Source organism: Struthio camelus, chromosome 5 (genome assembly GCF_040807025.1).
Source record: "Struthio camelus isolate bStrCam1 chromosome 5, bStrCam1.hap1, whole genome shotgun sequence".
In the NCBI taxonomy this organism is placed as follows: Eukaryota; Metazoa; Chordata; class Aves; order Struthioniformes; family Struthionidae; genus Struthio; species Struthio camelus.
The window spans coordinates 7703233-7720174 of record NC_090946.1 but is presented as its reverse complement, the minus strand read 5'-3'; the positions used below and the strand labels follow the sequence as shown (position 1 = coordinate 7720174).

General features: G+C 48.0%; 2 protein-coding genes across 2 annotated transcripts; one reads left to right on the top strand and one right to left on the bottom strand.

Moving 5' to 3' along the window:
- Window positions 1–62: 62 nt before the first annotated feature.
- Window positions 63–8814, bottom strand: PSMD13 (proteasome 26S subunit, non-ATPase 13). The gene is made up of 13 exons (XM_068944527.1): window positions 8611–8814; window positions 8149–8227; window positions 7486–7520; window positions 7335–7390; window positions 7079–7122; window positions 6734–6820; window positions 5718–5889; window positions 5177–5256; window positions 4961–5086; window positions 4183–4245; window positions 3136–3216; window positions 1697–1813; window positions 63–936 (listed from the first exon to the last, which is right to left on the bottom strand). Exons 1-13 carry the CDS (start codon window positions 8703–8705, stop codon window positions 841–843), a joined length of 1131 nt encoding a protein of 376 aa, XP_068800628.1. The 5' UTR covers window positions 8706–8814; the 3' UTR covers window positions 63–840.
- On the top strand, window positions 8809–14833 carry SIRT3 (sirtuin 3). The gene is made up of 7 exons (XM_068944528.1): window positions 8809–9067; window positions 9747–9944; window positions 10542–10774; window positions 10935–11035; window positions 11271–11432; window positions 11901–12110; window positions 13877–14833. The coding sequence occupies exons 1-7, from the start codon at window positions 8943–8945 to the stop codon at window positions 13895–13897; spliced, it is 1050 nt and encodes a 349-aa protein (XP_068800629.1). The 5' UTR covers window positions 8809–8942; the 3' UTR covers window positions 13898–14833.
- The last annotated feature ends 2109 nt before the right edge of the window (window positions 14834–16942 follow it).

Sequence of the window (16942 nt, the reverse complement as noted above, 5' to 3'; positions counted from 1 at the left end):
TTTTTAAAGAGATCGGACACTCAGCTGCAAGTTAGGATGAAAGCACAGACAGAACTACAGAAAAGGGAAGGCAGAGAAGTTTATTCCAGCAATATTGCTGCACCACACTTTAGCATAAAGTGTTCATAAGAGACATCAACCCCCAAAAGTATATAAAAACAAATCCACTAAACTGTAATCCTGGAAAAAACCCTTTGATGGAGTAAACACTCCCTCTACTGCAAATGAGGAGAAGGGGTTGTGGAGAAAGAGGGCAGAAGGAGAAAGATGATTTCAGTAATGCTGCCTTTGGGCTGCTGCAGGGGCAGGGAGGGAGACGTTACCAGGGGAAGGTCATACCCTCACATAAGGCCGATACTACTAAGTAATATGACATACAATGGTCAGGCACCTCTCTAGAACATTTTCACAGGGGAGCTTCTGCCACCCCTTTACCAGGCAGACAGCGTCCACTTTTGTAGCATGTAACCAGCATCACATCCTCCCACACAATAACCTCCGCTCCTGTAGCACGTAACCAGCATTACCTTCTCCCACAACAGTTCACTAGCAAGACTGAGGAATCAACCGCAGCGGAACCTTTGTCCTCCTTTGACGAGGACAGGACAGGAGCTCCCATGGTCAGTGCCACTAGTGTTAGCGCATAGGGAAATCTTGACTCCAAGCACCAAAGGGTTACACAGCAAAAGGCCACTTACTCCTCTGTACAAGCGTCAAAAAGCTGCTCTCCCCTCTGCCCACCCACCCCCCTTCAATATAATCCAGTACAGAGTCAGTGGTCCGAGTGCTGCTAGCATCGGTAGCAGTAGACATTACTCTCTCGGGGCAGTGCAAGGTCCTCTATGTTAGGATGTCATGGGCTTGGTGCTCCACCAACATCTCCATGCTCCTCACATCTGTGCACCAGAACTCCAGGCGGTCTTTCATCCCTTTGATCTGGAAGGCAAAGGCACAATAACTTTAATGCCACAAGCACTAAAGATAGACAAACTCACCTCTAAGGACAGACAAATGCTTGCGATCCCAAACAGCTTCTCAGAACCCCACGCATCTATAGCGTATGCCTGACATCTTTTGCCATCAAGACTGCAATGTTTTGAATCAAAATGAAATGCACAAAAGGAATCGTCTGTAGCTAGCGTTCCATGGACTAACCGTTTCTAAAAAGCTAAGGGCACCTTATACAGTCTCCTAACACACGCTGATTATGAAGATGAACTTGAGAAGCTCAGTGTCTTTCGTCTTCAGCACCCCGAACTTCTCTTCCCAAGACCGCCACCGACTAACCAGAAACTAAAATTACTTCACGCATTAAAGTTTGAAGCAACTGCCAAGCGCCTACATCCTTCTGGAAAACACAGTCATAGCGCTCATGTTTCCTGGAGGTTTGTATGGCTCTTGGAGGAGAGGCGTCTCTGAAATCCTATCCTATCTCCCAGCACATTTGTAGCTATTTATTGCAAAGCACAGTTACAGATACAAAGCACACTATATATCCAAAGTGAGAGCTAAAACAAAAAAACAAAAAAAACACAAACAGAGGAAAAACTGTTATACTTTCCAATTCACTGAGTTTTTTCAGGAAGCTTCAGGGTCACGGGCAGTGACCCTGATCAGCTCTTACTTCAATTTCCAGGTCACCTCATACACAAAAAAAGCAAATTAAGACTGACTTAGCGTTTAAGTTGATCATTACCTGTTGTAAATCCAACACACGTGGTTGTACCCATGTCATGTGCACCTTCTTATCCACTTCATCAATACTGCCTTTTACCAATCCTACCGAGAGCGCCTTCATCACCAGCAGTTCCACCTAAAAGCAAGAAAAGAACTGAGAATCGCCCACTTTCCCCAGAGATAAAACCTTTAGGTGGAGCCAGCGGAATAGTGTTTACTACACAAAACTGAGAAAAGCTGCAGTCTCTCTCATAGCTATCCTCTTATAGGTTATAAGACTGCCTTGAGGCTCAACACCTAGAAAATCTACAATCCTATATATTTAAGGCATCTGAAATCCCATGAAAGGTGACTGGAGAAAATTAACATGGATTTAGCCTGAACGATCTGATTGCCTTTTATGATGAAAACATTTGCTTAGCCAACAAGGAGAAAGCTGTAACCACCATTTAACAATTTTAACAAAATAGTCATCAAGACCTCCCACAACAGCCTTGCGGATGAGCTGGTAAGATACACACTGGACAGCTGGAACAAGATGAGCTGAGAACTTGCTGAACTGCTGAGCTCAGTCAGGGTGGTGGTTAGCAGCTCCAAGTTGAACAGACAGCTGGTCACAAATAGAGTTCTTCCAGGATTGCTATGGGGTCCAATACTACTTACTTATCTTTATAAGCAATCTGGATAACAGGATTGACCGCGTCCCCACCAAACTTGTGGATGATACCAAGCCAGGAGGGGAGACAGATATGCTAGGAAGAAGAGCCACCATAAAGAGAGACCTAGGCAGGCTACAAGACTGTGCTAGCAAGAATTGTATGAAGTACAATAAAAGTTGTGTGGAATCCTGCACTGGGGACAAAACGATCCCAAGCAGCAGCACAAGCAGAGGTCTGACGGGCTGCGGTATAGCTCTGCTACAAAGGAGCTGAGGGGTTTGGGGCAAGGGGAAACCAGCCAGCTGAACAAGAGTCAACAGCGCGCCCCCGCAGCAAAGGCAAACCGTATCCTGGCCTCCATCCACAAGGGCAGAGCCAGCAGGTCAAGGGATGCAATTATCCCACACAGCATTTGTTAAAGCATACCTAGAATACTAGGCCCAGTTTTGCCTCTCCTAGTTCAAGAGAAACACTGAAAAACTTGAGGGCCCAGCGGAGGGCCACCAAGATCAGAAGACTGGAGAACTTGACATGTGAACAAAGGTTGAAGGAGTTGCATTTTGTTTAGTCTAGGTAAGACTAGTTGGAAGGGACCTATGACTCTACGAACTTCCTAAAATTATTTATCAAGAAATAGGAGCATCAATCAGTCAATTCCTCAGAAAACAATTCCTCAGATACACAGTAAGAGTAGAGGACACTTATCCTTACATTTCACCTGTGGGAGTAAGTTTATTCAGACACTTTTAGAGCCTCAGAACTCAGATTTGTCACGAACTTGGTCCAAACCTGAACTCACCTCATTCACAGTGACTTTGGCACTCTTAGCAATCTCCTCAAAAGTGAGCTGTCTATGATTGGCGGGTCGGGTGAAAGTCATCTAAATTCAAGCAAACAAAGAGCAAAAAAGAAACGTCCACAGGTCTTATTTCGTTCTGCAGCACGCACAGCTTCCCTGCTGCTGCCCCTTGCCGAGCTCTCATCCTGCAGTAGCACCTGTATTCCTCATTTTATACCACAATACTTCAATAAAAATGCCCTCACCCATGTTAGCAGAAAGTAGACCTCCCCCACTCCTTACCGCTCTAAACTGCGGACTCCCTAAGCAACAATGAAGCTCCAGATAAAGCAGATTAACTTGTGCCAAAATGTCTCAATGCATATCCAATCCCTGGCATAACATATTATAAGTAATAAGACCAGTTCAAAGTAAAATGCGAGAACTGGGATGAATATACCGGTATGTGTGCCTCAAGATAAACACCTGTACTATGCTTCAGAGAATTCAGCTCATCAGCATTTTAATTTTCAAAAACAGATCCAGAGCCACGGAGGCTTATATATCAGTATGTGTTGCTAACAACAGACCAAACCCTTCAAGGGACAGGAAATAAACTATTTTACACGTTTAGGGTTACCTCACAGGGAAGAGATTTTCAGTCTTTAAGAGACTAAGATTTTAACTGTGTGTTTTATAAATCTTTATTATAATAGCTCTTCAATATGTTCTATCATTTCGGATACTCTCTTCAGAAGCAAGGCTCGCTCCCTCCTTCTCCACCTCCCTGTCCTGCCTGAAGGGGCATACCCTTGAAAGGGCAAGCAGGTAGCAGCATAAAGCTCTTCTTCCCCCAGCAGTACCTGCCTTTTGGCACCACCTAGAGGCAAAACTTGCAGGCAATAACTATGGAGTTACACCCTTGATTTCCTATAAGAACAGTGAATAATGACTGCATCCTGCAGAGAATTTGCCACCTAAGTCGTGCCCCATCAAAAGGCTGTTAAAAGCAGTGCCTTCCCCTTTCCCCACCCGTAACACATTACGGTTCTCAGCTTAGCAGCTCACCTCCATAAGACATAACAGCTGAATCTTCTGCAGCAAAAGTGCTTCATTTGCTGCCAGATCTGGCTGTGAGATAACAGAAAGAGTTCGTTATTACTCATGTTCCCCCCTTGTAAAAGAACAACATTCTGTATACCAAAGTAAACCACCAAAAAAAAAATATAGGGATGCCCACTGTCCTCATTTTCGAGAGAGGAGGCCATCACTTCCCACCCGCTACTGGGCGACGACTCCCTAAAACTAACGATAAAGACTGTGTAATTAAACACCATACTCTACAAGGTAGGCAACCTTATATTAAGGGCTACAGCCTTGCTTAAGTTGACAAAAAAGTCAATTTGTAAACTATAGCACATATTTATTCATGTGGCAATGGCCAGTGCAGCTAGTATCCAACAGCACAGCTTCCTCAAATTTCCTAGAAAATAAGAAAAAAGTACTACTTGAGAGTAGAAGCTATTTAATACCGTGGTAATGGCATTATGGAAATTAAATTGGAAGTGATCTTCCTGCACAGGGCTGTGTCAAGCCTTTTGCTGCTTCTCCCTTGGTTACAAGAAATTCCTCTTTTTCACTTCTCCCAAGCAACCCAGATACAAAGAGAAGCCAAAAGAAAACCAATGATACAAGATGAAAGTAGCATTACTATGCAACGGTTAAGATTATACCAATGCACCAGAGTTTGGAAACCTAAGGTAGGGGCCCACAGAATCTCCCAAATGGCCTCTGTAAACATTTAGCCTAGGCCTTACTTAAACAACGTAAGCATCTCTTCACTCACCTGCTGACCCCATGCTGACTTTAGAGCCTGAAACGTCTCTACATTACCACTGTTGAAGGCATAGAGCGTATCAATTAGCCACTGCCGATCAGTGTTTCTCAGGGACTCCAGAACAGGGTGCATGAGCTGCAGAACCCAGGCAAGGACAAGTGTTAAGAGGCTAAAAAAAATCAACTCCTGAGGCCCCACAGCTGAAGCAAACCAGAGTTAACTTACCAGCTCCCCAAAGTTATAAACACCTTCTCCCAACAGCCCTGCCAGTCCCAGGGTAAAGGCTCTCTCCTGCTGCTCCGATACTTGGTGGGGAAGGAGAAGAAAAAATAAAGACTGCTGCTTCATCCAAACTCTAAGTCCCATCAGCTCTTTCCTCACCCTCCTCTCTGTGCCTGTATTAAATCATCCCCTACCCTTCTCAGCCCTCCCTCCCAAACCTGAAATTCAGAAGCCTGCAGTAACCACAGTAGTGGCACAAAAGGGCTACTTTTTGAAAACAGAGAGAAGATTCAGAACTAGAGAATAACCTGTCCCTTCCCTCTCATCACCTCAGCGCAGCTTAGGAGCAGAAGCGTGCTCATCCATTCCTTCTGTGGGTTTCTCTCCTTGTAGCTAGATCCTGGTCCAACTACACCAGACTCAACAATGTTGAGAAATTTATTCTCTGTCAGTGCTTTTTTTTTTTTTTTTTTTTTTGACTAAAGCAATTACACAGAGAATGAGAATTGAGACTTCCTATGTCCGGCCACAAAGGAGGAATTACCTGGCAGATCCTTAACATCAATGCATCCCAGAAACCGCAGGGCATCCTTGTAGTAGGAGGCATGGTTCCCAATCGTCTGGTAGTACTTGCTGGAGAGATCATAGAAACGGCTGTGAACCGAAGTCACCCCAGGGAGATTGTTCAGCATCTCCTCAACCTCCTCAATGGTCTCCTACACAAGAGAGGAGAATCAGTTTGTTATGTTTAAAGGTACACTTAATACACACCCATGCCTCCCAGCCTTCCAATTCACCACAGGAAGGGTTAACATTCTCATTTGGTTCAGAAGTTGCATCCACTCAGCAGTGAGGCAGATAAGACCATGACCAAAGCTACTACCACAGGAGAATTAAAAATAAAGCAGTGCTGTTCTCCCTTTACAAAATTGGTTGATTGGAAAAAAAACCTGACAACACTGTGACGCTTCAGACTTCATACTTGCAGTAAAACATGTAAAGCTGAACTGCATGGAAAAAAAATGCCCTCATCTTAGCTTTGGGAGATGGTTCTAAAAAACTGAGAGATAAAGAAACACCACGTTCAGCATGGTAACCAGATACTGACATTCAGTCAGCTTTAGCAGCTCATCAACCAGCAGCATGTAGGCTGTTGAACGCAAGGCGCCCTCTAAACCAGAAAAATAAGGAACAGCAAGGTTTGGAGGTTTTGGGGTTTTTTTCTCGCCTTCCCCCTTTTTCTTTCTTTTTTTCCTCCTGAGCTGCAGCCTCTCTGTAGGCCACCAACAAGCAACTGTACAACAAAGGCTACACACATCAGAAATTTATTGAAGCTAAAGACATTTGACCATTAGTACCATATACATGATTTTATAGCCTGCAAAACGTAAAGCAGAGCACCAAGTCTTCCTGGAAATCCCAGGACCTGCATATGCATTTCCCTTCTCTCTCAACACTGAAGCATAAACACAGGAACATCCACACTTAAGAGTAACTGCTGAATAAGTCACAGTGCTCCAACCTGCCTGAATGTCTGCGCGACTGAAGTGATCATCTCACCTTTGTGACCTGTAGGTCTCCAATGTTCAGCTTGAGAGCCCCAATGGCCGTTTTACACAAAATGACAGCTTCATCACTGCTTTTTACCTGCAGTTATACAAAAATACATACTTAGAACCTTTTATCATTCCAGCCAGGCAGGCTTTTGAAACCTGAATTGTGTTAATGTAGCTACATTTCACTCATTAATGCATTCCTGCATTGAACTCAGGGATTGTTCACAGAGGAAAGGAATCCTCACAGCTCTCATTGTACACATACTTGCCTCTTCAGCTATACCACGCACACTCACACACAAAACAAGCCCCGTAGAGGGACTACCAGGAAGAGCAGTTTCACAAATACCTTTTCTCGAGTCTTTTCCAGAAAAGTAAGGGCCACATTGGGATCTAGAGCAGAGCAAAAGAGAAGGTCTATTAAGAACTCCAGCAGAAGTAAACCTCAACCTAGAAATAAATCCTCCAGTTGGTTCCATGAAGACTGTAGCAACCAATTTTTTCTCAATGGTATATCACTGAAGATAGCTGTTTACTATTTACTAGTAAGGCTTCGCAGCCCTCAGTTCCTATAACGACTATAAGCCACAGGTAACATCACTTACCTGTCATTTGCCTAACTACATGAAGAATGATCTCTACCAGGGATAAAGGGTTCACCCTAGAAAAACAAAAAAAAAAAAAACACACCCTTGTTGTTATAACAGTCTCAGTCAGCAGTAGGTTACCTACGAATTTCTAGGCAAGTAGACTCACCTGTGTTCAAACTCACTGATGAAGTTCTCATAAAGCTGAAAGCAAAAAGATAAACACATTCAGGACAACGGAATACTTTGTTCTAGCCATGACTTTTGTTTTTCATTGTATTCCAATTCATCCTTCAAACACAGTAGTGGGCATCCAACACAGGAAAAAGCCTGTAGCATGCTGAATCCAGGAACCAGTTGTTGTTGTTTTTTTAAAAAAAAAGCTCATTTTACAGAATTCTAGCTGCACAATACTCTCCCAAACGTAAGAAGTGATTCCAGAAACTCACAGGCTATCAGGTACTACAACACAAGGCTTCCTCTCTGTGGGCTGCCCCAGTGTACGCTTTCAATTACCACTGTACAATCAGTTCAAGCCCTGACCTTTCAAATTTCCCTTTACAGATATCTAGAAAGCAGCTATCTAGAAACTCAAGGTTTGTTATCATGGAATGAATCAGGGGAACTGAACTTCAATCTAAAACAGGAAGGAGAGTGAAAGCATATGAGTATTTCCAGCACACAAACAGAAAGTTGTATTAACCTAACTTAATAGTTCTCCAGAAACGAGTCAAAGATGACTTGTTTTCATCGCTACAAGAATACCATCACTCAACTCCGCTACAGGAATAGGAAGAAAAAAAGGTCACTTGGGAACAAGCAAACATCTCACCTTGATGAGCCCATCTCCTTGGGCAAAGCAAGGGTCCTGGACAAAATCCAGCACTTGCAGAGTCAGCTGGTGCCAGAGCCTTAGAAAAAAAAAAAAAAAACCACAACAACAATAAGAGAAGTCGTTCAATGCTTCCACGCTTCACACCAGCTCGTCTCAGTCACGCTATTTTCTGCGTTTCACCCTGAAACTCTTCCGGCTCTTGAAGCCGCTTGCCCGGGCGGCTAGCGGCACCACCACGCTCACGGGGAGCGGCGGCGGACGGGGCCGCCCCCGAAGCCCCACCGACGCTAAGGAACCGCCGCGAGGAGAAAAGCGCTGCTTAAAGCCCTGCTGCAGAAAGGACCTTCCCCCCCCCCCCGAACCGGGGGAGAGAGGCCTGGGGGCGGCCAAGGCCGCGGCTCCCCCCCGCCCCGGAGCCGGGGTCGCCATAGCAGCGACCTCCACCAAACCCCCACTCACTTCTTATTGTAGAGCTCCTCCAGGCGGTGCCACACGGCCGCCTGGCCCGGCCCCGAGCTCTGGCTCTGCTGCAGGAAGCCCGGCACGTCCTTCATGGCGGCGGCGGCGGCCCGAGGCAGGCGGCGAAGCGGCGACGCCGACACCGGCCGCCCGCCGGAAATGCACACTCACTTCCGCCGCTCCCCCCCGCCTCCCACCGCGCGCGCGGCACTGTGGGTACCGTAAGGCACCGCGGCCGCCTGCCGGGCGCGCCGCCCATGGCGGGCTGCCGCTGCGCGGGCGCGCGCCTACTCGCGGCATTGCGGTAGAGCCGTTGGCGGGCGGTGGCGGGCATGGAGCGAGCGGGGCTGGCGGCGGCGGCGGCTCTGCGCCGTTGCCCGGCCGGGCCGCTGCCGGGGGCGGCTCGGTGTCACCTCGCGGGGGCTTGCGGGAGCCTCCCCCGCGGCCCCGGCGGCAGGTAGGGCCCCCGCCCGGGGCTGGGCCTCTGCGGGCCCGGCCGTGGCCTTGCGGCGCCGGGGGGCCGGAGCTCGGTGACGGCCGTTAGCAGGGCTGCCGAGAGCCCGCGGCCTCTCTCTGGGCTCCTCCTGCTGTCGCCTGCTGGCCCCGCTGCTGATTGCCGCGGGGGGAGATGGGGCCTCGCGGCGGTAACGGCCTGTGGCGTTTGGGCCGGCCACCTTGGGGGCGTCCCCAGGCCGAGGCCTCGGGGCGGCGGGAGGGCCCCTGCGCCACCCCCCCCACCCCACCCCACCCCCTGGCACAGGCTTCTGGAGAAACTGCGTGTAGAAAAGGGTCTCCCCCAGCCCAGGAGATGGGCTGCGAGACTTGTCAGTCCCTGAACCGCTGTGGCCCTAGTCCTGTCCGCCTGTGCCCCCGGAAAACCCACCCTGTCACGGTTTGAGGTTTAACGTCGGTTTGTTGAGATGGGAGAAAGCGCCACGCGAAGGATCTGCTCCCGGGATGTGACTTAAGACGCCTGGCCGAGCTTTCTCCTCAGCAACAGAGTACTGACACGCAGCCCTGCGGATTGAGGAGCTTTCCGCCAAATGCTTGGGGTGGTTTCGTCCCCCTGAGCAGCTCTTTCAGCTGAAGTCTCTGTCTTTGCGCTACCTGCTGTGCTTTCTCTCTGTTCCGAGCAGGATCCGAGGGATCAGGCCCTTCTCTTTATCTGCTGCTGTCAGAGCCGTCTTAGGAGTGGGTAGCTGGGGAGACGACGGTGGGAAGCAGAAGCTCACCCTGCAGAACGTGGCAGAGCTGGTTCGGAAGAAGGAGTGCCACCGAGTAGTGGTGATGGCTGGCGCTGGCATTAGCACCCCCAGCGGCATCCCGGATTTTAGGTAACGCCTGCATCATTTCATTTATCCTTCTTCGGCGCTGGCAGTGCTAGGACCTTCAGCCTCGGTAATGCTGGTGCCTGCTGCTCTTTCCCTCTATCCCTTGTGTTAGTTCACACCGGACTAGAGTCAGGCTCAGCAGTCCGGGCTCTGGGCCATTCGTTGGGCCAGATCTTCCGGACGATTGAGTCATGCTTGTTGCTTGATTCTTTGGCTGCAGCCAGTGCCCCACTTAAGCAGCTAGAGAAGAACCAACGTGTCCTTGGCGTGGGTTAGAGGCGCTGCAGCCAGAACAGAGCACGCTCCACACAACGTACCAGCGTGGCCCTTCCCACCCTCATCAGACCCTGAATGCACCTCTGCACCCAGGAGGAGACGGGGTGGCACTGAAGCGGGGGTGTGAGGCTGGGTCTCATGCTGGGTGGAGGTATGAATTTCAGCTGCTCTCCTAGGGCACTTTTGCTCTGAACGGATGGCACAAAGCAGCAAGAGGGAACCCAAAGATCTGGCCATCTGCTCTGTCATCTCCCTGGGTCCGGGTCTGTGATGGGTGGTATATCTTCCTGCATTCTGACTACCAGCCTCTGTCTCTCTCTGCAGGTCCCCGGGGAGCGGCCTCTACAGTAACCTTGAGCAGTACAACATCCCTTACCCAGAAGCCATCTTTGAACTGAACTATTTCTTTCTCAATCCGAAGCCCTTCTTCACTTTGGCCAAGGAGCTCTACCCTGGCAATTACAGACCCAACTACGCCCACTATTTCCTGAGGCTCCTGCATGACAAGGGACTTCTCCTGCGCCTCTATACTCAGAATATTGACGGGCTGGAGAGAGGTGAGTTTCCTCTTCCCTGGCGCTCAGCAGCAGAGTGCCAGGAGGGGAGGAGGGTAAGAAGCAGAATAGGAGGCAGGACTGGAGAAATGCCCAGCGAACATGGAGTTTCTGGTTCAGTCCCCTTGTGCTGAGTCGATCATCTACCACGTGTGCGTTCTAGTTGCTGGGATCCCTCCTGATAGACTGGTAGAAGCCCACGGCACCTTTGCCACTGCCACCTGTACCGTCTGTCGAAGGACATTCGCAGGAGAGGACTTTAGGGTGAGTGGTCACAGCCGGGCGTTGACACAGAAACTAACGCAAGGAGGACTGCCTCTTGCAGGCCTGTTACTTTGCCTTCAGGGCCAAGAAGCCTAATTGAAGGAGATCAGACTTGCCGCGGGGAAACAGTGGGGCTGGATGTTGCTGTGAGGATGTGATGTGGTTCTGATCCTGTGTGTGCAGGTACGTGCTCCTGCTGCCCCATAACGAGTGGTGTTGGGTGCTCTTGCTCCAGGGGGACGTCATGGCAGACAAGGTCCCTCACTGTCCTGTCTGCACTGGAATTGTCAAGCCTGACATTGTGTTCTTTGGTGAGGAGCTCCCGCACCGCTTCTTCCTGCACGTGACCGACTTCCCCATGGCAGACCTGCTTTTCGTCATTGGAACGTCCCTGGAGGTCTGGGGCTAGGGAAGACCCAGGCTCACAAGGAGAAAAAGGCACTTGGGAACAGGTCCTGAGGGACTCTGGAGGAGAGGGGCGGGTATAAAGGAGAAAGTAAGAAATTGGGGTCGGGAGCAGATTAAATCGGAGGCAGCAGGGTAAGAAATAGGGTACGTGCACTCTGAGACGTGGCCCTCGGAAAACTTGTATGTTGCTGGTAAAGGTGGGCACCTGGAGAGGAAGAGATGAGTTCTGTGGCTACCTGAGGAAAGGCCACTGGATAACTGGAGTGACTCGGAGCTGGGTTGTCCTACGTAATCTATTCAAAGCTGGGGTAGCTTAGTCCATGGTAGGAGAAGTGTTAAAGCCTTACATGCAGGCTGCAAGTCCTTAAAGCTTAGCAATGCAGTGGATTCATGCCCCCCAGCGTCCCTCAGCAGGGTGACTTGTTTCTCTTTGCTCCTTTGGGTTGCCTTCCTTTAGGTGGAGCCCTTTGCCAGCCTGGCAGGCGCTGTTCGCAGTTCCGTTCCCCGAGTCCTGATCAACCGGGACCTCGTAGGACCGTTCGCCTGGCAGCAACGTTACAACGACATAGCCCAGCTGGGGGATGTGGTCAGTGGGGTCAAGAAGCTGGTGGAGCTACTGGACTGGAATGAAGAGATGCAAACACTAATTCAGAAGGAAAAAGAAAAGGTGGGAAGGGGCTCGGGGCCCCGTCTCCCTCAGCCTCTTCATTCCCTGCGCCGAAGAGTTCTCCCAGCAGGGAAGCAGATGGCGCTTGCTGGGATCAGACACTTGCACCACAGAGCTATTGCCACGCTTGCAGTCTGTTCAGAGGGAGGGACTGCAGATAAGGTGCAAAAGGGCGTTTAAAAAAAAGAAAAAAGAAAGAAAGAAAGAACCCCCCCCTCAGGGGCATTTCACAGTGAAGGCAGTCACAGTCAGTACCACAGAGCAGAGGGAGTGCTGCATCGCTGAATGTTTTAGCGGTACAGGAGGGGGAGGACAGAGATCTGCCACCCTCAGATGCAGAAATAGGGAACATACAGAAAAGGCCACAGTTTGGGTTGAGTGAGAGAGCTTTAGGGCTTCACCCAGTGACCCGCTCAGTTACTGGAAAGCTTTCTGTTGATTTCAGCGGGATTTTTATTCGTTCCCAAAGGGAACACCTTGGAAAAGCCCTCCAGATTTAGGGAAGTTCTCCTGGAGCTGGAAGTGACAAGACCAGAATTAGTCCAGTACAGTCCTGTAAGTCAGCAGAGGGTTCACCTTTGCACTTGATCAGCACGAAAGACACACCTTCTCTTCCTCATGCATTGCTTCCCTCACAGGTGTATAATGATAAACACAGAGAAATACTGTGGGGCATGTTCTCAGGTGGTGAAACTGCTGTTCATGCATTTGATTTTATGCTGATTTGCCCTGGCTTAGGGTCTGAGCCGGCAATGCTACTAATGCCACTAGCGGCATTAACATGAGTAAATCTATAATTGCTGAAATAAGCCAAGGACCCAAGCCACCTTAGTGGAGGTTTTGCTCTTTCTGTGCTGATTTGCTTTGGTTCCATTTCTAGTGGTTCTTCTAGTTCTTTGTGAAAAATAGGTAATAGTGGTAATGACTGTGCTATACGTCTGAGACCCGAAAAGGTGCTGCAAGGGCCGGACATGCTACAAACACCAAGCAGCAGGCAGGAGTGAGGGCACTGACTCAGCCTGGCAGCACTGAATTGCTAACTAAAGACGTGACTTCTTTTTTCCTCTCCAGTCATTTATTTCCCTGTGATGTTCTTTTGACATCTGTGCTCCTTTGAGAGCTGAACTTCAGAAGTGAGAAATTAGAGATGAGAGAATTCTCAATTACTTTGAGTTTTAATATTAAAGTATTATTATCACTACTGTATTTTAGACCCACTGGGAAGATTTTTCCCACGTTTGACAAGACTTTTTAAACTTGTTTTCATTTAAGTAGACTGTGTAACTTCTGGGCTGGACCAACTCTTCTGCTTGTGTAAATAGGCACAGCTCCATTGTCTACAGTAAGGCTGTGCTTGCTGTATAAGAGGCAGGTTATATTTTTAACCGAAGAAGTCATGTACAGACAGTGTATCTGACCCAAGAGAAAAACTTGGGCTCAAGATGCCAGTTTAACATCAACATTGTCCTTTCTTTCATCAGATTATGGGATAGGAATGAATAGGAATCAATAGTCCTTCTGTTAGGTTTTTGATTCTTCACTACAAGCCATTTGGAGTTTATATGAGAGCAACCAATCCTTGATTTAGTGGCTGCGCTGCTGTAAATCACTGATGGATAAAGCTAATGCAAATGTGGTAATGCATGAAATATGAACTCCTCCTTGCTCTGGGGTTTTGGTACTAGCAAGCATCACTCCCTGAGCTAACAGGGGCTGGAAGGTTTGAAATACGCTAGCAAACACCTGTCTGTTCTTTCTATTTTTAGCTGGATGCAAAAGGCAAATAGGACAGCTGGCTTCCTGCTGCTGGAAAACGATGTTCACCTTGAAAGAGAGATGTTGTCATGCCCAGCATAGGTAGAGAAGAGAAAGCCCAGCAGGGAGCTGTCAAGAGGCTCTGCAGCAGCCAACGTACATAGGACTGGCAGTCTGGGGAGGAGGGGATGCTTGTGGCTGAATCCAGCCACCCCGCAAGTAGAGCAAAGAGGCCTTCACCCATAAAGGAAGCGGAGACTGAATGCCAAGCTGCAAACTGGTTCTGATATTTTGGAACAGTTTAATAGTCACTGCACCCCGATCCCTCCTAGCCTCACCTCATCATAGCGCCCCTTAGTTGAGACTTCCCTCTTCTCTTCAGCAGCTCTGGCTTTGTCACCCAGTTGGTGCACCACCTGAAGATGCTGTTGTCCAGCCATGAGATGTTTGCCATTAAGCATGGCCAGGAGCTCACTGACTGTCCTGCAGGACTTGCGCAACACGATGGATGAGATCTGCATATGCAGCTTGTGGTTTGGGTCTCCCTCTTCTCTAGCCGTCCACGCTCAAAGACCCACAGAGGGCCTGATTTTCAAAGACTGGGTGTTGCAAAAGCTACAAAGGTCAGACCTTATGGCAGGCCAGAAGTTAAGCAGCCACAATCACTTTCAGAGTCTGGAGTTTTCAAGCTGCCTACACTGGACTGAGCATCTACCAGCTCCTTTCATAGCTCCTCCACAGACGTTTCTCATTCGTCATGATCTTTCTGTTGCTGCAGACATGTAGTGTTTATTCTTTGGATCAAATCTCTGCTAATCAGGAGACAAATGCTATCAACGTGCCTGCCCCCCATGCCAGCTGAGCAAGGCCAGCTCAAGCTGCTGGAAGCTCTGACTGGAACAATTTTGAATCATTGTAGAGTTAATTATTTGATAATAAAAAGAGTTCTAATTCTTTTGCCAAAGTCAGCTGAGGGTTTTTTTTTTTTTTTTTTATAAGCTCCACACATTTCCTAGTGTTTGAGCACATTCTCACCCCATCACCTCTGTTCTTCTCACCTGCTTTTCTTTTTTTTTTCCCCCCCCCTTCTTCTCTTTTCCTCCTTTTTTAAGGATCTTACCAGACTGCCTTTCCTCCCTGTAAACGCTGTCCCAGGGAGAGGCCACTTTAGAGCACTTAAGTTGCTTTCTGCTCTTTCCCAAACGTGCTGTAGGAGACATGCTTTGCATATCACAGGTGTAGCAGAGTCTCTTGCCTATAACAGGTATTAATTTTATTGCTGCAGATTTGTCTGTGGGTTTTGCAGGCGTACCCAGCTGGCCCTGGGTGACCCATCCATTTTTGTTTTGTTTTTGTTCCAGATGTGATCCCAGACTGGTATCGGCTCCAAACAAAACATTTTATACCACTATGTTATGGTTAGCATCCAAAATGCACAAAACCCAAGCAAAGGGAATACAAGTTTTTTTGAGAGCAAAGCTTTATCTTAATAGGTAGTTTGAATGTTGTGCTATTAACTTCTATGCCTGAAAGCTCTTTCTAGGGCACACCTTAGGGCCTCAAAAAAGCTGTTCTATGGCTTTCTGTTTAGACAATTAGAAATGTTAAGGTCTACTACTCAACAGCTAGAAGCTGTTGTGACTCCACTGAAGGCGTCCAGATTGCCAGCTGCTAGAAGTCTGGCACATCTACTGCTAATGTTATAGTAACAGGTTTTTGTGCCTGGTTTCCTAGCTACTTCCTCAGAGAAAGATTGGAGCAAACTCACATTCAGAGGAGCAGACTTGTTTATCCAAATGTGCCATTCAAATATATCTGCATGTTCCTTCTCACAACTGGTATTGACCCATCAAATGCATTTGAATGTGCAGCCTAAAGAGAAGCAGAAGGGTTATTCTCACTTTGCAGAGCACCAGCAGTACATTGCTACAGTTTTCACTGCTACGCAATACTTGTTGTTTCCAAACCATACCCTGCTGCATACCCCAAAAGTAGGCACCTGTGCCTAGTTCAGCCGCTGCACTGGCGCACTTCAAATCAAGGTTTGTGTGTTGCAAGTTAGGGCTTTAAGCATTAGTGATAAAAGGATTTGAATACAATAATATTTTAAGCACTGTGTTAAAAATACCCCCCCACACACACTTATTTTTGCATGTAATGTTTCTGTAACTGCTGGAAAGAGATCAGAGCTCTGCATTTTCACATGGAAGAGGTGGGGAGGGTGGTCTCTTACGATAAAAAGAGTAAGAAAGAAAAAGCAAGACAGATGCAGTTGGCCTAAAAACTCCAGCTGCGATGTACTCAAGTTATTCTCATGACAGAAGCCTCTCTGTGAAGCTTAAGTGGGTCAGTTTTACATAAGTATTGTATACCCCTGGGAGATCCTGGAACTTTAATCACGACTGCTTAAAAAAAAGCCTTAAATCACTGAAGATCTGACTGCACAACTTCCACTTAGGAAGCGTACCTTCAGCTTTTCTCCTTGCTGAGATGGCCTTCAGAAAATAAGCACCAATTCCTAAAAACATATGGAGAGGAACAACTGCAAACTCTCAGACCTCTCCACTGTCCCCAGCTGCACAACTGCAGCCTCACCCGACCCAGATTGCCTGGATATCTGTGATGGCGCCCCATCACAGAGCCTGAGCAATCTCTCCAGCCTTTCCACCAGAAGCCAAACCACGCTGCACTTTTCAACTTTTCACTCCTAAGCCATAAACCTCAGTAGACCCATGCTGCAAACGCTAAACAGCAAGCCTCTGTTGCACATAGAGAAATGCCAGTGTGCACAATTTTCAACTTTACAGAACACTTGCAAAGGAGGTGAAGAACAGTCCTGGGAGCTTTTGCATGTTGCAAGGCCCGAGGGACAGAGTTAAGATCGTGTTGCCATCTTCGCGCTTCCTCAAGCTTACACGCTCGATTTAACTTTGGTTGCTTTGTTTGGTTATATTTGGTGGTGGCAGTGCAGTGAAAGGTTCTGGATTAACACCATTTTTACGCTATAGCTTTACCTCCCAAATAAAACTAAAGCACAGGGTGATTAGCGCGGAACCATTTGCTTGTCAGAAAAAAAG